At 44.4% G+C, this 24987-nt stretch overlaps 1 protein-coding gene across 2 annotated transcripts in view; it reads left to right on the top strand.

Annotated features, from left to right (window-relative positions):
* The window catches only part of ASMTL (acetylserotonin O-methyltransferase like), a 51492-nt gene extending 28677 nt beyond the window's left edge, over window positions 1–22815 (top strand). The window contains exons 10-15 of one of the 2 annotated variants that reach the window (XM_074992332.1): window positions 1665–1849; window positions 8043–8175; window positions 10661–10804; window positions 11677–11799; window positions 13075–13304; window positions 22245–22815. In XM_074992332.1, coding sequence (XP_074848433.1) covers window positions 1665–1849; window positions 8043–8175; window positions 10661–10804; window positions 11677–11799; window positions 13075–13292 — 803 coding nt within the window. In that variant the 3' untranslated portion in view covers window positions 13293–13304; window positions 22245–22815. The remainder of the gene's footprint in view (window positions 1–1664; window positions 1850–8042; window positions 8176–10660; window positions 10805–11676; window positions 11800–13074; window positions 13305–22244) is intronic. The other variant, XM_074992341.1, reaches the window with a different exon arrangement.
* Window positions 22816–24987: the final 2172 nt, after the last annotated feature.

Here is a 24987-nt window from a genome sequence, read left to right as displayed (position 1 = left end):
CTTGTTGCTCCTAGACCTCTTAGATTCACCCATCCCAACAAGTTTTTCAGCTCCACACTTCCTGGCAGACTGGAGCACCTGGCAGCTGGAGACCTGGACAGCTGCATTTCAGCTCCAGCCCTGCGCAGCAGCAGAAGCGTGGGCAGTCTGGGGAAGGTAATGCCTTCCCTTGCCTATGTTACCTGCCACCCGTGTATTTGAGCCAGAAATTACAGCTCTTCGGCTGCAGCACAGAATCACCCTGAGAAAGATGAATTGCTTAGTTCTGGAGTGACAAGTGATCAAAAGATTAAGACTGCTGGGGACGTACCAATACACAACTTATTTTGACGTTCTTAGACGGGGGGCTGCATTTTGTACCTCAAGGCTTACCCAGAAATAACTTACATGAGCTGAATTTTAAAATCTAAAGGTGACATTATGATATTTGCTTTTCTGGTGTGATGTGGAGCCCACACTAACTCAACTTAAGACTATTCACACAGCTGGAGTTGCACAGCTTAAGTCAACTTTGTGCCGTAATGTAGAGGTAACCTGAGTGACCTACTATATGAGACATAAGACTTAGGTTGCTGCAGTTAGGGCAAGACAGTATTTGTGTAGACACTGCATTACTGACATAAGCTGTTAACTGTCTTGTTAATTTCCTGGCTCTACGCAAGGGTCTCTCACATGGCCCCTCTTAGTTCAGTGGAAGCATTCCAGGAGAGGACACTCACCATTAACCCCAGGAGGGTAGTGTGCCTGTGCACCACCACAGTATTTACTGTGGTGGCTGGAAATCAATCTCACATAGGCCAACCTCGGTTTTGTCTATAGCATTTTAATGTGGCAGCATGGCCACGACAGAAGTGCTGGGAGAGAGCTCTCCCCACGTTCCAAATGACACTATTCCACCAGGGGAGTAGCTAACTGTGCTGGGAGCATGGTTCTCAGCTCTGTAGCCTGATTTATCCTGGTGCTTCATAGTGCTCTAACTTGTGCTTTGGGCCGTGTGTGTTTTTCACATCCCTGAGGCAGAAAGTTTGTAGCACTGTAAAGTGATGGCGTAGTGTTAGCCTCAGATTTGCAGTATAGGCATAACCTACACCTGTACCGCATCCAGTACAGTGGCTCTGCAGTCCTGACTGGGGCCTTTGAGTGTTACCATGAAAGAAACAATCAGCACTAGTGTTTCTTGCAGCTTTTTTAAAAATCCAGTTTTAAAAAAGGGAGCGTTTTTTTCCCTTTCACAATCACAGAAGCACATTAAGGGCAGGCAGTGAGGCGGGCTTTTCTCACTAATCACTTCTGGTTTATGCTATATCTGTAACATGAAAAGGCAAGAACATCTAAATGTATTATTTGGTATCTTAACTGTAAATTACTCTTTTATGTTAAACCTGCTGTGATGTAGATAACATATGGTGATGCAAATCAACTGTGCAGTGTCTACAGAATGAACAAAACAAATGTAATTTGATTTTTTTAGAAAAATTAAATATGCAGATCAAGAGAGAGATCTTCAGCTGCTGTAAATTTGTAGGAATCAGTGAAGCTCTTCCAGTGGAGAATCTGACCTGAAACATTTAACTGAAAATTATACTTACTTGTATTACAAAACTAGTCACAAGTTACATGGCTATTACAACACTAAAAATAACTAGTTTTTTTTCCTCCTTAAGGTTACAGTAATACCAATTTAGCGAACACCTTTCTGGTGTCAGATGGAGACTCTTCACTTCATGGCTACCTTATCCACTGTAATGACCGCCTTTGGCATATCTTTACACACCTAGAGGCTGCTGTTAAAGAGGGAACCATACAAACCCATCGGGCTTTTGGAAAGGAAACAGCGGACTTGTTTCAGGTAATAGAGACTCTTGTCCTTATTTTATCTTTATGATATGAGTGCACTGAAGATCAGGAAATAATTTTCAGGTTGGAAGAACTGTAGGGTCCAGATAAATTGACTAATGAGAAGTGCGGATTGAGCATGTCATAGTACAGATTAGTGTAATCTGAGATTGGAATAAACCATCAGCAATGCCTCAAATACCAATATATTCAATTCTTTAAGGCCCTAATCCTGCTCCTGTTAAAATCAATGGCAAAATTCTCATTGACTTTCATGGTGCAGGATTGGACCCTGAGGTGCTGAGGCAATTGGAATGTATAGTTACCAAAACCCAGAATTAATATCTAAAATGGAGGTCCTTCCTCTCTCCTGAAAGCTTCTTTTCCAAAAGTAGTGTCAGCAGAAAACCAGAAATATTTCAGCATTTGTATAGTGTCACTGAGACAAGATCTGAGCTTAACTTTGCTCCTGACCAGAATTTTCTGTGACGCCAGACTTTTCCTTCACTTATCTGCGCTGGTCTACAAATGTGCCTTGCATTGATTCATATATTTTCAGAATTCTCCATTCCTCGACCCTTCTTCTATTTGTCTCAAGTATTTCCATCTGATCGATAATTAGGGTCACATGTGTCAAGCCATTTATTTATCTTTGCACTGCAAACATCGCACAACAGCCACTCTCCTGCCGTATTTTCTTGCTCACTTAATGTGCTTATCACAGAAGGGGACTGTAGCTGATGGGGAGCAGGGGAGGGGGTGGACTAAGGGAGAGAATAAGAAAATGTGCAGTGCCATGACTGGTAGAGGGTCCAAAAGCTAACAGATAACCTGTGTTGGAGAAGCTTAGAGGAGTGTAAGAACCAGGAGTATATTTCTGCAAGGTGCTAAGCACCTTTTGGGAAGCATTGGACATGCTCAGCTCCCACTGACCTGTGTCCTAAGGTTTTGAGGACCTAAAGCATATATGATCTGAAGATCAATAAACATCTTGATTTGCATTTAGAAATGAACAGGGGGCCAGAGTCTTTGGGTACAGGTGTAGCACATAAGAGCTACGTCTACACGAGCCCCAAACTTCGAAATGGCCACGCAAATGGCCATTTTGAAGCTTTCTAATGAAGCACTGAAATGCATATTCAGCACCTCATTAGCATGCGGGCGGCCGCGGCGCTTCGAAATTGACGCGCCTCGCCGCCGCGCATCTCGTCTAGACGAGGCTTTTTTTCGAACAGACCCCGCCTACTTTGAAGTCCCCTTATTCCCATCAGCTCATGGGAATAAGGGGACTTCGAAGTAGGAGGCGTCCTTTCGAAAAGAAGCCCTGTCTGGACGAGACTCGCGGTGGCAAGGCTCGTCAATTTCGAAGTGCCGCAGCCGCCTGCATGCTAATGAGGCGCTGAATATGCATTTCAGCGCTTCATTAGTTAGCTTTGAAATGGCCATTTGCGTGGCCATTTCGAAGTTTGGGGCTCGTGTAGACACAGCCAAGGACTGCTAAGCAAATGGGCTCATGCAGTCGTTGCTGGCTGTGGAGTCCAAACAGTGTTCAACTCTAGCCCTATGCAGGAGGTATTAAAGCAGGGTGGGCAACGTCCAGCTCATGGGCTGTGTGTGGCCTGCTACGCCTTTTAATCTGGACTGTGGTCAGCCCCTACAGCTGTGGAGAGGGGAGAGTTTTGGGTGCTGCTCCTATCCCCAGCAAAATCTCATTGGCCGGTTTCATGTGCTGTTCCCACCCCCAGCAAAATCTGTCAGCTCCTATTGGCCAATTTCCAGACTTTGCTGGGGATGGGGGCAGTACAATTTCTCAGCTCCCATTGGTTTGTTTCCAGGGCAGCGTGTGAAGCCCTCCCCCTAACGCAGAGAACCACGCAGAACAGCAGAGGGCTGGTGCTGCTGGCAGGCAAGAAAGCTGCTTCGAGCAGAGCCTGCCTCTGGCACCACATCTCTCCTCCCTCCCAGAACCTGCACCCCAAACCGCTGCCCCAGGTCACTGTCCAAACCCTCTGCACCTTCCCCCCACAGGTCACAACTGCCCTTCAGATCCTGTACCTGCTCCTACATCTCTCCCCCAAGCCAGCTTCCTCTTCTGCACCAAAAACCCCTCCTGGACCCTGAACCCCAACACCTTGCTCCATGTCACAGCCCCTTCCTTCACTAAAACTCCCTCTCAGACCCCAAAGCTTATCCTGCACTTCAGGCCCCTACTGGAGGTGACTGCAGCGTGCGTATCTACAGTAAGGACCATGTGAATGTGCGTGACAGGCGGTGGCTTGTTCTATGTGGCTCAAAAGCTACCAAAATGGGAAGGAGGCACAGGCTACGTCTACACGTGAAGCCAACATCGAAATAGCTTATTTTGATGTAGCAACATCGAAATAGGCTATTTCGATGAATAACGTCTACACGTCCTCCAGGGCTGGCAATGTCGATGTTCAACTTCGACGTTGCGCGGCACCACATCGAAATAGGCGCTGCGAGGGAACGTCTACACGCCAAAGTAGCACACATCGAAATAAGGGTGCCAGGCACAGCTGCAGACAGGGTCACAGGGCGGACTCAACAGCAAGCCGCTCCCTTAAAGGGCCCCTCCCAGACACATTGCACTAAACAACACAAGATCCACAGAGCCGACAACTGGTTGCAGACCCTGTGCATGCAGCATGGATCCCCAGCTGCCGCAGCAGCAGCCACAAGCCCTGGGCTAAGGGCTGCTGCCCACGGTGACCATAGAGCCCCGCAGGGGCTGGAGAGAGAGCGTCTCTCAACCCCTCAGCTGATGGCCGCCATGGAGGACCCCGCTATTTCGAAGTTGCGGGACGCGCAACGACTACGCGGTCCCTACTTCGACGTTGAACGTCGAAGTAGGGCGCTATTCCTATCCCCTCATGGGGTTAGCGACTTCGACGTCTCGCCGCCTAACGTCGAAGTTAACTTCAAAATAGCGCCCAACACGTGTAGCCGTGACGGGCGCTATTTCGAAGTTAGTGCCGCTACTTCGAAGTAGTGTGCACGTGTAGACACGGCTACCCTGTGCTGTCTCCTCATCCAGTCCTATGCTCTGGTATTCCTATTCATAGCTTCAGCCGGCTTGGCTCCCAGAAGCCCCCGCCTGCATTCTGGATCCAGACTGCAGCTTGTCTGTGTCAGGACCCTGAGGTTCTGTGCTCTGCTCCGTAGCATCTGGCCTGTGGCAGGGTGGAGGGTGCAAAGCCCCATGCCTCGTGGGCCGGGTCAAGCAAGCCAGGGCTGGATCCAGACCATGAGCTCTGCAGGAGGGTAATTGGGGGGTGGGCAGGGCAGGAAGTGGCTCCAGGCTCTGCTGCTGCTTGCTGCTGTTCCCCCGCCTGGGGAAGGGGCAAGGGAATTGCTGCAGCCTTGGCAATGCTGTCCTGAGGCTTCCTACCTCTGCTGTGATTGGCTGGAATTCTGTCCAATCAGAGCAGTGGAAGGAGGTGCCTGGGAGTGGAGAGAGGGGGCCCAGACCCATGTGCATCAGGGGTGAGCTGGTCACGGCAACCCCATTGCGCAGATCTGGCACCCCTTGACCGCTCCTGTGGCCCCTCCCATCCACACCCTCTACTCCCACCCTGCTCTTGCCCCTCCCTCCCACACCCCTCACCCCCACATCCCTCTCCTGCATCCCACCTCCTGCCCTGACTTCCCACCAACACCCTGCTCCTGCCCCCTCCCTCCCAGACCCCTCACCACCACCTTGACCCCTCCCTTCCTGACCTTGAACCCCAAACCCTTCTGCTCCCTTCCTCCCACCTGGACCCACACCTCCAGTCTGCTTCTGCACCTCCTCCCGCCCAGACCCCCACCCCTCTCCTGCATCCCCATGCCCCTGCAGAGAGCCCTTACCCTCAGCATGCTCCGGCCCATATCACTCACCCCCAACACACTCTTGCCCAGATCACCCGTCTCCAACCCACTCCTGCACCCTCTCTCCTGCCCAGACTCCATAGATCTGTCTCCCCTACAGTCAAGGACCACATCAAATCAGGGAGGGGTTTTCTTTGTTCTCTTTTTTTATTTCTTCTCCCCCACCCCACCCCCCTTTTTTTTTTTTTTTTTTTTGTTTCTCACTTGTGTGGTCTCTAGCTGATCTGTCCATGATCAGTGTCCCCTGTCCAAACCCTTCCCCTCCACCCCCGCTGGCCCTAGGGCTGCCCTTGGTGGGAGACTATTGACTTGAGGACACTGAGCAACCCAGTGAGGTGCTTACATGGTCTGGGAGATTAGAGTAAACTTCTTCCCTGTGCACCGTATCAGCATGGGAGATCACTTGAGGCACTGTCATTTCCAGGCTCTAGATTTGAATATTGGGAAGTCAGTGACAGCTTTTTCCATTGAAAAGTCCCCATCTCTGTAAAGTGCTTCTTACTTTACCTGGTACACCATGCTCAGATCAGACTCTCTGCTAAAGACCTATCATTTGCTCAGGTTTCATCCATGTGGTTGGGGGGTATATTTGCTACATTTCCCTATAATAGTCTTCCCAAATTCCTCTTTTCTAAACATCAGGTTCTCAAGAATGCTATAGCCAAACTTTTACTGCTTCAGAAAATGAGATTCTTTTGCTTTCTTAGATGCCGCAGAATTAATTGCAAGCTGTCTTCCTGGTTTTCCAAACTCTTCGGGCACTTTCCATACACTTTAGCAGCCTTTTCTCTTGCCTGATCAGTCACCTACTTCCATGTAGCTTCCATCTATTCTCTGTGTCTCTTGTCAACTGAGGGAGTGGAACATTCTCACTTCTTCGGCTGTCTGTCGGGACTCCTTTTTTCTCCACTGTTTCCCCTCAGAGTCAGTTAGCCTCTCTGAAATGATAAATAAATAAAAATATTCTCTGACACTGAAAATCACTGCTAGGGGATGGAAAGCAGTCTGCCAAGAAGACATTTCTTTTCTTTGTATAACTTCCATAAGTGTTACATAATGCCTGCTAAGAAGTTCCTGCTGACAAAAAATTACACTTGTAACTAAATGTCAGCATTCAGTGAAAACATTTGCAAAGCATAGCAGGAAAAAAACATTTTAAATGCAGAGATTCACTCTTTTCTCTCAGAAACAAAATTATAATATAAACAGACACCTAGCTATGCTGAATGCAGCATAATCATGTAAATAAAGGCATATGTCACAGATGTAACTGGTTAAAGAAAGCATTTTATTATCCCCTGAAGGATTTCCTCTTTCTCTGCCCCATCTCCAGCTAGTGAGGGTGCTCAGGCCAGATCCCCATCATGATAAAAGAGCTGGCAGTTGGTTTTTCATATTTTGGAATATCTCCAGGATTCTGGAGTTTGGTCCAGAATAATCAGCATTTGGTGATCTTCCTAGCATGCTGGAAAATATGTCTTTGATCAGGATTTTGGCGTGGACTGAAGGCGCGCTTTCCACAGTAATGAAGAGGTGGAAAGGACTTGTAGCTGGCTGGCTGGCTGGTTACTAGACTGAATTATTAGACAAGATAGATGAGGTAATATATGTATATTTTTTTTTATTGGACAACGTCTGTTAGTGAAAGAGACAAACTTCTGAGCGACATAGAGCTCTTGTTCAGGTCTGCGAAAGGTGCTCAGAGTGTCACAGCTAAAAAAAGTGTAACAGATTACTTAGCATAAGTAATTAACATCTACAGGTTAAACTTCTCTAGTTTGGCACTCTCTCTTCTCTCAACATCAGTAAGCTGGCATGATTTTAGTTAGCCATATGTCCATTTATGCATGTGGCCAAGTTTCCAATGGACCCATAAAGTTTGTTTCCAGCCACCAGTCCTGGCTCTCAGTGTTTTGTGCTCATATTTAGCCCTGACTTACCCCTAAATATCTTATGAGAGCCCAGTAAGCAATGGAAGTGTTAATAATACTGCTGACCTATCATGGTCTGGCAAATTCTTTTGTTCAGCACCAGTCAGGCACCGAGGGTCCCTTGTCATTTTTAAGGCAATTTTTTTTAGTATCTAGGAAAGTTCTGAATTGAGGCTTCCAGGCTCATGTTTTTGAAGGTATTCTGCAGGTCATTTTTGAGGACAAGGACTGAGAAGTAGGATGTGGAGTAATTGTGAAGTGTTCACCCATTGGTGTTATGATAGCTTTTGTCTTTTTTCTGTGTGAGTTCTTCTGAGAGTGTGATGATTGTCTCATTTCACCACAGTTGTTATTGCATAAATAAAATCTTTGTATTCTGTTTTTAAGGATTCCTATTATCACAGTGGGGAGGCAAAGCAGCGTTTCATGACTGCCATGCACAGCATTGCCAGATTGACAGCAAAAGATGTGGCAGCTGCTTTTGATCTTTCACAGTTTAGATCTGCCTGTGATTTGGGAGGTATGGCTAGTACACTGACTTGTGTATAAGTTAATGAAAATCTAATAAAAAATTACAATTATTTCTCTCTAACTGGTAAGTTTTCTGCAGTTATTAGCTCTGATGAAAGCTAAAATGAAGTTAAATAGAAGTACAATAGATTGGAGAGTCTTGTGGCACCTTAAAGACTAACAGATTTATTTAGGCATAAGCTTTTGTGGGTAAAGACCCCATTTTTCAGATGCATACATGGGAGTTTTAATCTATAAGGTGGCATTGAACTCCTTGTTGTTTTTGCGGCTGCATACTAACGCGGCTCCCCCTCTGATAGATTCAGATATTGTTCATTTATTTGGAATATGGTTGTGAAGTTGGGATTTCCCCTCCCAGAGCTGCAGTGTGATTCATTGCTGGGACTGGAACTAGGAGTTTCATTTCCAGCTCTGCCATTGCCTCACCATGTAAGCTTCAGATGCTAATTATGTCAAGATTTTTAGAAATAACTATTGACATTTGGGTGACTGGATGAAGGGGCTTGTTTTATAGAGATTTGGCATTAATCATGTTCTGAAACCCATGGCCATGTCAGGTGGCTGAAAGTAGATGTGTGAAACCACTAACCACTTTTGAAAGTCATGACCTTGGTCACTTGTAAAATGCTTACCCACCTTTGTAAAGAAATTTGAAAAGCACTAGAGAAGTTCTAAGCAAACTGAGTAGAGTTGAAATTATAACTAAATTCAGAACATTTAAAAACTTTCTATTATTGCTATTCTGTTTATTTCTGCTCTATGCCTGTGCTTAGACAGAGAGGCTACATCTACATGAGAGGTTTTTCCTGGCAAAACTAGGCTTTTGTCAGGCAAAAACGGAGAACATCTACACACAAAATGTGCTTTGTCAACAGTCCATTTACAAAATTCGGCACATCCGTCGGCAGCGGTATAACACATCTCTTGGGCTACGTCTACACGTGCACGCTACATCGAAATAGCTTATTTCGATGTCGCTACATTGAAATAGTCTATTTCAATTAATAACGTCTACACATCCTCCAGGGCTGGCAACGTCGACGTTCAACTTCGACGTTGGGCAGCACCACATCGAAATAGGCGCTGCAAGGGAACGTCTACGCGCCAAAGTAGCACACATCGAAATAAGGGTGCCAGGAGCAGCTGCAGACAGGGTCACAGGGCAGACTCAACAGCAAGCCGCTCCCTTAAAGGGCCCCTCCCAGTCACAGTTGCACTAAACAACACAAGATCCACAGAGCTGACAACTGGTTGCAGACCCTGTACATGCAGCATGGATCCCCAGCCGCCGCAGCAGAGCCAGAAGCCCTGGGCTAAGGGCTGCTGCACACGATGACCATAGAGCCCTCAGGGGCTGGAGAGAGAGCGTCTCTCAACCCCTCAGCTGATGGCTGCCATGGCGGACCCCACTATTTCGATGTTGCGGGACGCAGATCATCTACACGTGCCCTACTTTGACATTCAACTTTGAAGTAGGGTGCTATTCCCATCCCCTCATGGGGTTAGCGACTTCGACGTCTCGCCACCTAACGTCGATTTCAACTTCGAAATAGCGCCCAACACGTGTAGCCGTGATGGGCGCTATTTCGAAGTTGGCGCCGCTACTTCTAAGTAGCATGCACGTGTAGACACTGCCTTGGTGGTGTTCTGTTGACAAAACAGCTGTGTATACAATCCAGGGCCCTTTTGTTGATGACAGTGCTTCCGGTTCCCTGGGCAGCCCTGTTTGCAGAGCTTCTGCTCTGCTATTCTGTCGAGAGCAGGCTGGGCAGTCTGGCTGCTCTCTTTTGACAGAAAGGATTGCTTTCTCAATCTGCTTTTATGTGTAGACACAATCTATCAACAGAAGTTTTGCTGGGAAATCTCTTCCGGCAGTAACTTCTGTCAACAGAGGCTTCTTGTGTAGATGTGGCCAGAGAGTGCTGTTATGCAGAAAAATGTGCTTAGAAGAAAGCTCCTGAGAGAACTATGATGCCCAGATGGTGGACTGCACAGAGACCTGTACCCTTCATGGTCGGAACTGTTTTAACCAGTGATCCTTCACAGAGTTTAGAGCTCCTAAACCTTTCCTTGCATCCCTTGGCCCCGGCTCCCATAGGAGTACTGTTCATGCGTTACCTTACAGTAATATTTAGCTCTTTTTACAGGCTCCTTCATCCGTACATTAGGGAGGAGATAAGTGTCATTAACAGCAGGGAAGCTAAGGCACGGAGAAAGGAAGTGACTTGGCCCATAGTCTTCCAGAAGGCTAGTGGCAAAGCCAGGACTAGAACCTAGGTCTTTTTAGTCCCGCTCCAGACTTAAGTCCATGAGGCAACACAAGCTCCTAAGTCCCCTATAGAGTCTCTTGGCCACTCCCATCCTTAACTTAGTGAGGTCGTGTTCAGGTAAGGTGCAATACAAACTTGTGGAAGTCTGCAGACGCTAAGAAAAAGGTTCATTTATTTATTTATTTGCTTACTTACTTGATACAGGTTGCACTGGAGCTCTGGCCCATGAATTAGTACAGAAATACCCAAATCTAAACATCACTGTCTTTGACCTTCCTGACATCATGGCAAATGTCTCTCGCTTTCAGCCTTCAGGACCGCACGTAACTGCAGTAACTTTCAGAGCAGGTAACTAGCTGTTTGGGTTGATCCTGCGAATCCTGGTGCACTGTGTAGTACAGAGGATGCTGGTCTCCTCCAGCAGAAGTGTGAGCAGAGGCTGTGTCTGGGGGAAACATGCTTAAACACAAGGTAGAATCCTCCATGCTGAGTGGAAGATTTGGGTCCTTGCATGTTCCTTCATTTCCTCATAATATTGTAGAGTGAAAAAAGAGGCAGGGATGACTGAGGAAAATAGGAGTGACTGAGGACAAATGGCTTAAGGGAGACCAGTGAGGGGCTTGGCTGGACATTCCTCATGCCCACGCAGGCTTAAATCAATGTTAATGATGGTGTCCTCGAGCACAATTCCATCTTACTTCTTGGCCCTGGCTTCTGCATGGTTCATAAACTTCACAGTACTCTTGACATAAATTGTCCTTCTCTCATCATGTCTTCTGTAACTGCAAATCAAAATACTGTGTATGCAGAGTAGTGCTACGCCAGTGCTGAATGAAGTCTTTATTCAGGACATCGTGTCCTCTTAACCATTGAAACTCCCTCTACTTTGGCTCACCAGTTATGAGGAGTGCTGAATTCCATCAAATGTAAGATGTTGCACAGACAGACACATACCCCCATGACCTCTACTGGCCCCCAGTTTGTTTTAGGATGCAGGCTCTGATTGCCTTCTTGTCTCTAAAATGTTTTGTGGACTTGCTATTTGGAGCAGAAGAACATTGAAAACCAAACTGTGAAACTAAACTGACACTGAAATTATTTTACCATTCATGTTGTGCATCCCTATATTACATTCTTGCTAAAACTAAACTTAAAATTTTTGCCTAAATATTTGCTTTGTAGAATTGTATCATAACCAGATACCCATTATTTTCTAACAGGTGACTTCTTCAAAGATGCTCTTCCAGAAGTAGACCTGTACATCCTTTCACTAATTCTACATGACTTGAATGATGAAAAGATTCACATATTGTTAAGCAAAATATCAGCTATTTGCAAACCAGGTAATGTTTTTTCTATCTTGTGAAGCTTTTTCTTCACGTTTACAATATAGTGCTTGACAGCAGAAGGGGTTTATGGATGACTGTTTATAGTGACAGTCATTTTTATCTTCCCCATATTAAAATAGAAGCCTTTACAAATTGTGTATGCCTAAGTGCTATTTTGAAATGCATTTTTGTGTATTGCAGTGTTATTTCAAAATCAGCTGTTCTGGAATTGCTCTTCCAGAATAGCTTATTTCAAAATAAGGCTGCTGTGTAGACATTATCCTTAGTTAGTCTGAGAGAATGGGCCTTCACAGTTGATCAAGCAATACATTGTTTCACACAGAAATCAGATAACTAAAGAAGACTCTCAAAGCTCCCCTACTCTGCTAACGTTAAAAAACAACCTTTCCACTTTGGGGTGAGAAATAAAAAGAGAATGTTCTCCAAAGACTCACAAAGCAGCAACATATCACTCTTAAGCCACGTCTACACGTGCTGGCTACTTCAAAGTAGCCGCGCGAACTTCAAAATAGCGCCCGCCACGTCTACATGTGGCGAGCGCTGTTTCGAAGTTGAAATCGACATTAGGCGGCGAGACGTCGAAGTCGCTATCCCCAACAGGAGATGGGAATAGCGCCCTACTTCGACGTTGAATGTTGAAGTAGGGCACATGTAGACAATCCGCATCCTGCAACATCGAAATAGCGGGGTCCGCTATGGCGGCCATCAGCTGGGGGGTTGAGAGACGCTCTCTCCAGCCCTTGCGGGGCTCTGTGGTCACCGTGTGCAGCAGCCGTTAGCCCAGGGCTTCTGGCTGCTGCTGCTGCAGCTGGGGATCCGTGCTGCATGCACAGGGTCTGCAACCAGTTGTCGGCTCTGTGGATCTTGTGCTGTTTAGTACAAATGTGTCTGGGAGGGGCCCTTTAAGGGATCGGCTAGCTGTTACCCAGGAAGTGCTAGTCCGCCCTGTGACCCTGTCTGCAGCTGTTCCTGGCACCCTTATTTTGATGTGGGCCGCTTTGGCGTGTATACGCTCCCCTGCAGCGCCTACTTCGATGTGGTGCTGCCCAACGGCACCAGCCCTGGAGGACGTGTAGATGCTATTCATCGAAATAGCTTATTTCGATTTCGCTACATCAAAATAAGCTATTTCGATGTAGCATACACGTGTAGACGTAGCTTTAGATGCACATTTTCAGCATTTATAATAGCATTTGAACCAGCAGCATTGCAGTTTGGAAGCTACGAATATTTTGTGTAACCACTTTTGTTGTTGTTTTGAAATCACAGGAAGTGCCTTGCTAGTGGCAGAAATTGTGCTTGATGAAGAGAAGACACACCCTCCCAGAGCAGTATTACAGTCCCTCAGTATGACTGAAGGCAAGCAGAGAAGTGGCTCAGAGTATAAGCAGCTACTGGAGAAATATGGATTCACCAATGTGCAAATTAAGATCACAGGGAACATTTTAGATGCGATTTTGGGCTTTAAGAAAACCTCTGCATGTTAATTAGCACAGCAAGTAAGTGGAGCCGTGAGCTTTTGTAATTGTAACTTTTCTACAACCATTAGCAAGCCATATTGATTGTACAGTATGAACTGTGTAAAAAAAGTCTAGCACATTAGTTCTCTGGAAAATGGTTCAAAGCTGTGGGAATTTTCTTCCTCCTTAAGCAACTTACTCAGTGGTTATCAGTGACTAAATTTGTCTTTACAAAATGTGCTTCATACAGTTTTGACCATTTTGGGATGATCTCTTTTTGCTCATACATCCTTCGTGCTTTTCTCTGAAACAGAGGAGGGAAGCAACCTTGAAATGCATGTTTTTGCAAACAGGAATGAAGAAAAAAGAAAGTGTCAGAGTTATAGGCAACTGCCCCTTCATCACTTAGGTGTTTGTGAAACTCCCACCCAAAGCTATCGTGTCACAAGGATCTTTATTAATGTTGACTGAAGGTCCTTCAGTGACCATACTTTCACTGCATCCATTTGTAGAGGCTGCCCTACAAGTGAGTTGGGCACCCCCATGCTCTTTCAAACTCAGAACTAGAATGATTCCTCTCAAGTACAGCTGTTCACGAGAGAAGAGTCCATGAGGTAAAGGGTTAGATGATTATGTCCTCTTTCTGCCTTTGTGATTTTCTTATCTAAATATTATTGTTCTTTTTTCTTCTTTCCCACTTCATGCTGATAGAGGCATATAAAAATGCCAGTTTCATTATTTTTAATTGGAGGGATAAGAATGTATTTTACATCCAGATTATCAACTTACTTGTCAGTCTGGTTTTCCTACTATTTCATGGGTTTTTTTTTCCTTGATAACTCTCCAATAGTGACTTTTTTTCTATAAAACATATTTTGCTAAAGCTACAATGGAGTCTGCCTGCCTCTAAATAAAGCCACTGTTTTTCATCACTGGACACTTGTGAGTTTACTGGCTACAGCAGATTTCCATAGCAATATCCCAACTCAGGCAGGGCACAAAAGGAAAGGCTGTACACTAGGGTCTCAACATTTGCAAGGGTTCCGTGTTTGGAACCCTTGTGAATGTTGATTTTTCATGAATACAGGGGGGTGCCCAGGGCCCTGGGGGAAGCGGCCGCTCGGCCACTCACGAATAATTGCATTCGCAAACATTAAGTTCGCGAATCCTGAGGCCCTACTGTACTTACTTTCAGCTTGCTGTCCTCAGCAACTTCCAGAGATTCTTTTCCCAAGGCAAGTGTTATATAGTTTTGTCTGGCAGAGTTTGTTTTCTCAAGTTGATTTCACAACATAAATGTCATTAACATGATTACTTTTCTCTTTGAGCACTAAGCAGGGTAAAGGTGCCACGACAATTTAAATGATCAGTGAGGGATGTATTTATTATAGTCTGTTTAATCATGCACATTCATCATGAAAATTTGTCACATGCTACTTACCTATGTTTTCCTATAATGATGATGATAATAATAATAATTATTAATCATGACAAATTTTATTCACCTGTACCAGCTGAACCTCTAAAATCTGCGACTTTCTGGTCTGGCAACATCTGTGGTCCTGCCGGACCATGGATGTTGTGGGACCAGAGAGTGGGGGCCAGCTTCAAGTTGAGCAGCTAGGAGCTCTTGCCAGGGCTGGGGCCAGGCAGCTGCAGTCAGGCCAGTGAGGGCTAGGAAACCAGAAGCGCTACAGCTGGACTAGCGGCAGGGGTCAGCAACCTGGCAGTGGCTGCTGATCTGCAGCCGAGGCTGAGAAAATGGCAGCTGGAGAGGAAGGCTGGCAGCCAGGGAGGGGGCTGGGCCTGGGAAGATGGTGGTGGCAGCCAGGAATCCAGCCACAGTTGAAACAAGGAGCCATGGTGGAGGCTGGGAAGGGAGTCCTGCCTGAGGCTGTGGAGCTGGCTTTGGGGTCTGGGGAGGGAGCCCTACCTGGAGGCGGGAAGCTGGATGTGGCAGCCAGGGAGGGAGCTACAATCTAGGCAGGGGAACTGGCAGCAGCAGGGATGCTGCAGCCAGGAGCCCCACCTGGGTCTGGGAAGCTCTAGCCAGTCTGGATCTTGGAGAGGCAAACAGTCTGGAGCCCTGATGGACCCAGAGTAGAACCCAGTGGCCTAGGCTGGTGTCTGATGGTGAGGAGGAGAGCCGGGGAACTTTGGCTTCCTCACTCCAGCAAAATCTCTCATTCAGGACAGGTCAGGTCCCGAGCATGCTGGACCAGGGAGATGCAACCTGTAATAGTTTCTTGCCCAGGATGAGTAGAATAAATTTGGTAAGACTATGCTACTGAAAACTGAGAAAACCAAAACCAAGTTTTTATCTGTTTTGGTACGAAAAGAAGTTTTTCTGCTCTTAACTTGTGTTCATTTAAATGTTCATGTTATTATTCCAACAGATGGGAATTTTACTGTTTGGTTCTGTGCCACCAAGCATGGGACTGATTTATACAAGCTGTGGGATTGTCATATTCTTACTGTCAAATTAAAGCTGGAATCCCTGATTATGTATTCACTTAGTGTAGGGCTACATTGTAGCCCTAGCTCTAAATAAGTTTATGCAATTTGTATTGCACAAATTATGTAACTTATTTTAAACCATCTTATTTCTAACTTCCTGGTAACCCTCATATAATGAGGGTTACCAGAAACGAAACACTGTGCTCGAAATAGGCCTGCTATTATGAGCATGGTGTTGTCATGCAATTTCTATTTCTTTTACAAATGTATCCTGAAATAGAAACAACAGTGTAGCCTGGGCCTTGTTGTTTGTAAAGCTTTTAAAGAACATTGTTGGCTAAAGCTTAAACTCAGTGTTTTGAACTAGAACAGCACAGTATTATATGTTTATTTTAAATTGGTCCCTTGAGGTTGGGTATCTATATTAACTTTAGCTTTGCAAACTGAGGACTAAAAAATAACAAAAACAAAAAGTTTACTTTTGAAAAGTCCAGATAAAGCATTCATCTGAAGCGGCTGTTGAAACAAATAACATTCTTGTGAAATGGGACAGCAAAAATCATTTTTGCTAATGGGTTTTGAATGTCTCACAAAGGGTGGCTAATGAGAGCTGCAGGAGTATGTGCAGTGGGTGTCTGAGTGCTGTTAACTTGTCCCCAAACTATTTCAGAGAGATTTGCTGACATACAGGAGAGATCAATGCTGTCTGGCTTTTAGAGGGGGAAACACATTTGCAACATTTTCACTGTTGACAGGCCTATTTCTTCCATTCTGCAGAGTCTCACTGAATTTAGTGGAACTATAGCATGGGCAGGGTCTTCAGGGCAGGGCTGGGCAGGGTGTTTAAAATAGTACAGAATTACGGGGAGAGCGATTGACATTCTGAATACTATATGCTAGACCGATAATCTGATATTATAAAGGTACAAACATTAATAAGCTGCTTCCCTGGCCACAATTAATTCCTGTTCACTACTGTTATAAGGACTGGGTCTTGAAAGGTTTTGCAGTCTGAACAGTGGTTTTAGTTGAGCCCTTAAAATTAATTATCCAAATCTGTAAAATCTGTAATGAAGTATTATCTTTATCATTGAGATGTTTGAACTGCTACCAATACTGAAACCCACTTGTCCACTATTTGCTGTTTGGTGGTGCACTGCTTCACTTTAGTGAGGAGTGCCCATGTTGATGTGAAGAACACCACTCACTGAAATGAATGTAACTCTGGGTATCTATGTGTGATTCTTTAGGCATGAGAGGATGTTCATTTGAATTCAGTTCACTTATTTGAATCTCATCCAACATATTTATTTGAATTCTTTACAGATGTCTGCATAAACAGCATAGAGGAAGACCAAATCAGTTAGTAGAACTCTTATGTTTCAAAGACCTAATAGATCACCAAATGAATGGAGAAAGGGGGTAAAATATTGGAATTTAAAGATCAGTGTAGATATGGAGGGACATAAAAGAAAAGAGAGCTCAGTTACTCACTCTCTGGATGATGAACTGAATAAGAAACCTTGGGGTGGGGGTGGGGGGTGTTTGGTAAGACAAAGCAGAAGTTTGTGATGGATATTCCCACCCAGTCAAATAGACAAATGGGAAACCTAATGACAGTTTCCAACTCCGACTGAAGCTATTCTGGATGGGTTTTTTTTTCCAATGTGACATAATATCATTTTCTTTAAATATCCCATGGAGAATCTCCTAGATTGCACTCAGTAGTCACTGAGAGATCTGTGCTGATTCTGGGAGACTTCAGGATAGTCCTAGAGGGTTAGTAGCTCTAACCCTAATACTTTCACTACAGAAATTAACCCCTTTCTATACCTAGGAGAACAAAGGGACTGTGGTTGTGGCCTGGCTCAACATAAGCCCCAAACACAGGAGTTTAGGGAGTGTTATTTGAAGGCTCTGTCCTCTCATCCTCTTGTTGGCTGAAAGGTCAGTTTTGGCTCAGTTAGTTGTTCTGCTGGGTTGGAATTGGAATGGGGAAGGGGAGTTTCCGGGCTCCCTCATGGCGTCCTTAGCTGTCTTTCCATCCAGATAAAATGTTAAGAGGCACCAGCTCCTCCCTGACATTTCCCTTGTCTCCATCTGCCTTATTTGGTAGTAGAGATGGTGTTATGGATGCCACTTCTGAGGCTAAGATCAGGTCTACACTATGGAGGAAAATTGATCTAAGATATGCAACTCCAGCTATGTGAATTGCGTAACTGGATTTGACATATCCTAAATCAGTTCTTCCTCACGTTCCCACAGCAGAAGGTCGATGGGAGAAACTCTCGTGTCGGCTTCCCTGACTCCTCACGACAGCGAGGAGTAACAGGGTCGACAGTGGAGTCCCAGTTGTTTGATTTTTGTATGGCCCACACTAGGCATGCTAAATCGAATCCCAGAAGATCAACTTACACCACGTTAATTTCCCAGTAAGTGTAGATGCACCCTAAGTGTTGGGGTCAGTCAGCTACAGAACAGTTTGTGGCTACAGCCCAGGAAAGCCTGCCTATACATTTACAAACTCTGCCTTCTGTGAAGCTGCATAGCAATAACAATGTCCCTGGCCCACAGTCGTTTATCAGTGGGCCTAAACCTTCTACGCTGGAAGTTAATGGGAGTTTTACAATGTTACACTTGGTACCAGTCTTCAAGTTCCTGAAGGGGGGCTTTAAAGAGGATGGAGAGAAGCTGTTCTCAGTAGTGACAAATGACAGAACAAGGAGCAATGGTCTCAAGTTACAGTGGGTTGGTTGGATATGGTCTTGCATGATATTCTTATCAATAAACTAGGCAAATACAACTTCGATGGGGCTACTATAAGGTGGGTGCAAAACTGGCTGGATAACCATACTCAAGAGAGTAGTTATTAATGGTCCTCAATCCTGCTGGAAAGGTATAACAAGTGGGGTTCCGCATGGGGTTTGTTTTGGGACCAGTTATGTTCAATATATTCATCAACAATGTAGATATTGGCATAGAAAGTACACTTATTAAGTTTGCAGATGATATCAAGCTAGGAGGGGTTGCAACTGCTTTGGAGGTTAGGGTCAAAATTCAAAGTGATCTGGACAAATTGGAGAAATGGTCTGAGGTAAACAGGATGAGGTTTAATAAAGACAAATGCAAAGTGCTCCACTTAGGAAGGAACAATCAGTTTCACACATACGGAATGGGAAGTCACTGTCTAGGAAGGAGTATGGTAGAAAGGAATTTAGGGGTTATAGTGGACCACAAGTTAAATATGAGTCAACAGTGTGATGCTGTTGCAAAAAAAGCAAACATGATTCTGGGGTGCATAACAGGTGTGTTGTGAACAAGACACAAGAAGTCATTCTTCTGCTCTACTCTGTGCTTGTTAGGCCTCAGCTGGAGTATTGTGTCCAGTTCTGGGCATGATGTTTCAAGAAAGATGTGGAAAAATTGGAAAGGGTCCAGGAAAGAGCAACAAGAATGATCAAAGGGGTAGAGAACATGACCTATGAAGAAAGACTGAAAGAATTGGGCTTGTTTAGTTTGGAAAAGAGAAGATTGAGGGGGACAGGATAGCGGTTTTGAGGTATCTAAAAGGGTGTCATAAGGAGGAGGGAGAAAACTTCTCTTGGCCTCGGAGGATAGAATAAAAAGCAATGGGGTGAAACTGCAGCAAGGGAGGGTTAGGTTGGACATTAGGAAAAAGTTCCTAACTGGCAGGATGGTCAAACACTGAAAAATAAATATTCTATAATATTAGGAAAAACTTTCACTGGGAGGGTGGTGAAGCACTGAAATGTGTTACCTAGAGAGATGGTGGAATCTCCATCCCTAGAGGTTTTTAAGTCCTGTCTTGATGAAAACCTAGCTGGGATGATTTAGTTGGGGTTGATCTTGCTTTACGCAGGGGGCTGGACTCTATGACCTCCTGAGATGTCTTCCAGCCCTAGGACACTATGGACCTATGAATTCACATGGTTGATACTTGGGAGAGGGCACACTGTGTAACAGGAGTCCCCAGAAGCTGAAGACAAGGTTCATGGATCCAATAGCCCATCTGATGTAGTGAGCGAGAAAGAGAGAGTACAATATTGCACTTGCACAGAACCATCCTATTAAAATAAATGTGGATTAAGGGCAATCTGTAGCAAGATTAGTTGCCATTCTTAGAAATGAGTATATAATGTGCAGGAGTCCTGACACGCACGTCATGAGCTACTTTTCCGTTATACTGTAAAACATCACGCTTACCTTCTTCTCTTTCCCCATACATTGCCCTTCCATTGCAGTCGCTGTGTAGTATATGGGTTTATTCCTGTTTTCACTTGTTCTTCTGCTATTTTAAATGGAATCCCTTATGTATTAGTGCTGTCTTGCTGCAAGCGCTTGTAAATTATTTTACAGGGCTGTCCTATACATGCTTCTACCTCTGCATTTCTTCCTGCAGCTTTCAAAATATACAGAGCATGGTACAGTGCTGCATCTCTCCTTCTTTATAGTTGTGCAGCTGCCTTAATTTGAGATACGCCATGGTAGAATAGAGCTAACACAGCAATAATTACAATAATTTCTTCCTGATCTTTTGCAAAGAGGTCAAAGAGACTCACATAGTCATTTCTGCTTCTAAAAAGAGCAGGATGACCAGCTTGGAACCTAAGTTAAATTCTGTCTAAACCTTTCCCAAAAAGGATCTTTATGCCCATTGTAAAACGCTCCTTACCTGCAGATGTTCTGTTTACTTTTCTATGGTAATCATAATTCTCTCTCTATAGGGTACATTGGCATCTTTTCCAGAGTGGCAGTGTTTTGATTCCCTTGCATATGTTTTGTTCAGGTTATGTTTATGGCATTCAGATGTCCCCAATATGTGAGTCATTTGCTGGAGCATATTAGTTGCCTTGTTGTTCATGTTTTTCTTTCAGCATGTCCCAGTGGTCCCTTCAACAGTTGTAGTACAAGTCTGGCCCTGGGCTAGAAATGCTAGTGTTGCTTTGCAGTACCTGGCAACGGTGGTAGTGTGATAAGGAGCAGCAGTTCTGCCTTTGCAGATGACAGAAGGTTGTAGGGATTTGCAGGGAAAAAACATTCAGATGCAGAACCTGTACATATTTGACCTGGGGTCAACAATCCCTGGCATAGGTACCAAGAGTGGCACCCAAGCTGATTTTCAGCAGCACACAAGGCGGGAGCTCAGTCCATCTCTCCTGCTTCCGCCATGCAGCCAGGAGCTTACTCAAAGTCACTCTGTCTGCGGATTAACAAAAGACCAGCTAATGCTATCAGCCACCACTTAAACAGTAAAGCTGTACATCTTAATTTATTTATTAATGAAGTTGTAAGTAGGACTATTAGTGAGTTTTAAAAGTATCACTGGCACTTGGACTATACGTAGAGGTGAAAAGGTCAGATTTTGGCACTCTGCCCCAGAAAGCTTGCTGACCCCAGGGTTAGATTTCAGGACTAAATGATCATTCACATAATGGGTATAAGTTTGACTCAGTTATACATGGCCAAATTCTCAGCTGATGGACCCTGTAAGGCAGGGTCTGGGGCAGAAGGACGTGATCCATTCCCTGCCAGAAGGAGTTGCATGTCTCCATCTGTTTTATTGTGTTATGTATTGAACTCCTGCAGCATGCTCAACCCCAACAGAAAAAATTAGATCATGGCTCAGAGCCTTGGGCTATCCACAGAGAAGCTACACGCCCTCTTACAGATTCACACTTACCAGCAGGTACCATATTGTCATCGCTGCCTCTGAGATAATTGCTGCAAGAGGCAGAACACAGATATGGATTCAGCTCACTGTTGTCCTACACCTTGTGCAGGCATTTACCTTAGTACAAGATAAGTTTAAAATGTTATCTGTTGGTCTGATTTACTAGCATTTTAGACCCACATTGCACTGATTTAAATGACTGCACAGGGCAATGGAGAGTAGCAGATAAAATAACACTCAGTTTGGTTTTATTGTATTTCTGACTGGGTCAAAGAAGTAGGAAGACGCAGTGGGGAATAGCATCACCAGATTGTCTTTCCTCTCTTCACACACCCGGTCATTCCTATTTCCAAAGAACCTTGTTCCCACAGAAGAATTATGGAGAGGCTTCTGTAGAACGACCATTGTCTATGTTTGGATAGTGCTTAGTACAAGGTTCCCCCTTCCTTACTCCTCTGGTTCTCTTCTGAAGATTAAGCTGCAATATAAATGTAAAAAGATTCCAAAGAAGATATGCACAGTGAGTGCTGCTGAGGTACGATTACCCCTATTTCTTCCACACATTCACATGCCCAGCTCCATTAAGTCTGAGTCCATCTCTTCTCACAGAAACAGAGATGATCAAGTCCATATTTGTGTCTCCTGAATCTTATGAAAGGAAGTGGCACTGTGTTTCATACAGAGATGGTATATATAGTATGTATTTAGTCATTTTGGTCTAGTAACTTGAAAGTACCTCTGAAATGCAAAATTCGATGACCAGTATTGTATTTTATGTAATCTTTATAGCACCTTTACTTTTTGTAATTGTTTTGTATTTTTTATTGCAGATTAGCATTATGGGTTTTTCTTAAACTTTTAATTGGACTGTCGCATTTTGCTGGCTGAAATGGTGTTGGATGACGAGATGGAGTTCAGCCTTTCTTCAATCTTTGAACATGCTTGTCCAGAAGGAGTGCCACTGAATATAGCTATTTACTGGAACATTATGGCTTCACAAATAGAGAAATTAAACTGACAGGAAGTGTGTCAGCTGTGTCTTCTGCACTAAGAACTAAAGAAATGTTGTTTGGCAATAAAAACAAATACAATAGCAATCACATCGGTTGATTTTTACTACGTGATTGGTTTTCCATCAGCAGCTTATGCAAGAGATTGGTGGCTTTGGGAGCTTCCTGAGAATACTTCAATAATTGAGAGAAATTTATATCCATTCTACAATGTGAGTAAAATGATGGCAGAAGCTACCCTCTTTGCTTGGCAGCACTAATGCTATGGCTGCATGGAACTGCTAGTACTTTTTAAAACTACTCCAGAATCACAAGATGTATAAACATTCGGAAAATAATGTTCTCATTTCTAATGAACCACTGTGTTTTTCTTTGTTGGGTGCATATACGGTAGCATTATTTCTAGACCAGAACTCACTGCCATTTCCCTACCCACATACTACGCCTTGGATTTTAGTGCATCTCTCAATGTTACTGCTCCTCTTTTCTCCCATCACCATCCTTTATTGATAATAGAACAAAAAAGAACAGAGCTTCTTATGACTGACTACCCACAAGGAAGCTGATCTCTTATGGTCTTAGTAACTGCTCAAGAATATTGGTGGTGGTCCTAGCAGAGATTATGTTCGTGACCCCAGTGGACTAAACAATGGGTCCCAAAAGTTTTGCCATTGACTTCAGTAGGGTCAGGATTTCACCCCTTAAGGATAAGGTCAGAAAAGAAAACAGTGAGCACCTGAGACTGGTGGTGGAGTATTATGACGAAGGAAAAAAGTCAGAGAGGGTGAGATCTTAGGATGGGTTGGTGAACAGGGGAAAGAAGTCAGGAGTTGAGGGGATGGATGTTGAGTATAAGATTTAGGAGCGTGGGTCTGTCTTCTACTGCAGAAGCCAGAATAGTGGGCAGTGGGGAAAAAGAAAACAGAGAAGTGAAAAGAAAAGCCTTGGGGAAGGAGGAATTAGTACAAGCACCATCCCAAACATTTTCTCCACATTCCACCAATGCTCTACCTTGACACAGACTAAGGAAAGAATTGAAGATACAGTTTAAAAAAAATGAAAATAAAACAACATGGAAAAGCATGAAGACAAATATCACCAGAAGAAAAAGAGTAAAAAATAGGAAGTGAGAATGAGGAATAATGGTCTAAGAAGGAATGAAGCCTGTGGAAGAATAGAGTAAAAATTACAATAAAGTTGATAGCCAACAACACACTCTAAATAAGCCCTCAACACAGTTGGCTCATGATCCATTAGATACATGACAGAAGTGGGTTGAGTGAGATGCAAAGTGTAATGAGTGGGGAAGAGACAAAATCAAGAGAAACTCCATTATATTCTTGACAAGTAAAAATATTAAGTAACCAAATACAACAGTGAAGATTCCTGTTAACAAACTGTAGGCTTTGCAAAGAAACAATTCAAGCTGAATGGCCTCCCCATTGAGATATCAGAAGTCTCTTCTAGATTCTCTTGTCTCATTTCTGATAACTGTTCTGAGGAAGAATGGAACTTATTCAAAAAGGGTGAGTACTAAGACTTAGTGACCTGTCTAAGTTAAAATAGGTTCTAATATTCATTGTACTGTGTGAGCAATTGCTGACATTAATGGTCACTGCATCTACAATAGACACTACATCTACCTCCATGTCCACTTCACTGTGCCTATTGTGTACACATTTGCAGACAATCCATCACTGGAGTAACACCATTGATGTCAGATAGAATGATAAGTGTCAGAGGGGTAGCCGTGTTAGTCTGGAACTGTAACAGCAACAAAGGGTCCTGTGGCACCTTATAGACTAACAGAAAAGTTTTGAGCATGAGCTTTCGTGAGCACAGACTCACTTCATCAGATGCTGGTCTTGGAAATCTGCAGGGCCAGGTATAAATAAGCCAGAGCAAGGCTGGGGATAACAAGGTTAGCTCAGTCAGCAAGGGTGAGGCTTACTACCAGCAGTTGATCTGGAGGTGTGAACACCAACGGCGGGGAAGCTGCTTCTGTATTTAGCCAGCCATTCGCAGTCTTTGTTTAAGCCTGAGCTGAGGGCGTCGAATTTGCAGATGAATTGTAGCTCAGAAATTTCTCTTTGGAGTCTGGTCCTGAAATTTCTTTGCTGTAGGATAGCTACTTTTAAGTCTGCAACTGTGCGGCCTGGGAGATTGAAGTGCTCTCCTACGGGTTTTTGTATATTGCCATTTCTGATATCTGATTTGTGTGCGTTTATTCTTTTACGTAGAGACTGTCCAGTTTGTCCGATGTATATAGCAGAGGGGCATTGCTGGCACATGATGGCATAAATTATATTGGTAGATGTGCAACTGAATGAACCCACGATGGTGTGGCTGATCTGGTTAGGTCCTGTAATGGTGTTGCTGGTGTGTAGATATGTGGGCAGACCTGGCAACGAGGTTTGTTGCATGGATGAGTCCCTGAGTTAGAGTGACTGTGGTGCGGTGTATAGTTGCTGGTTAGGATTTGCTTCAGGTTGGCAGGTTGTCTGTGGGCAAGGACTGGTCTGCCTCCCAGTGAAAGTGGGGGATCATTGTCCAGGATGGGTTG

This window comes from Carettochelys insculpta, chromosome 1, assembly GCF_033958435.1.
Source record: "Carettochelys insculpta isolate YL-2023 chromosome 1, ASM3395843v1, whole genome shotgun sequence".
NCBI classification, from domain to species: Eukaryota; Metazoa; Chordata; order Testudines; family Carettochelyidae; genus Carettochelys; species Carettochelys insculpta.
The sequence above is the reverse complement of the archived record's forward strand: the minus strand, read 5'-3'. Positions and strand labels throughout refer to the sequence as shown.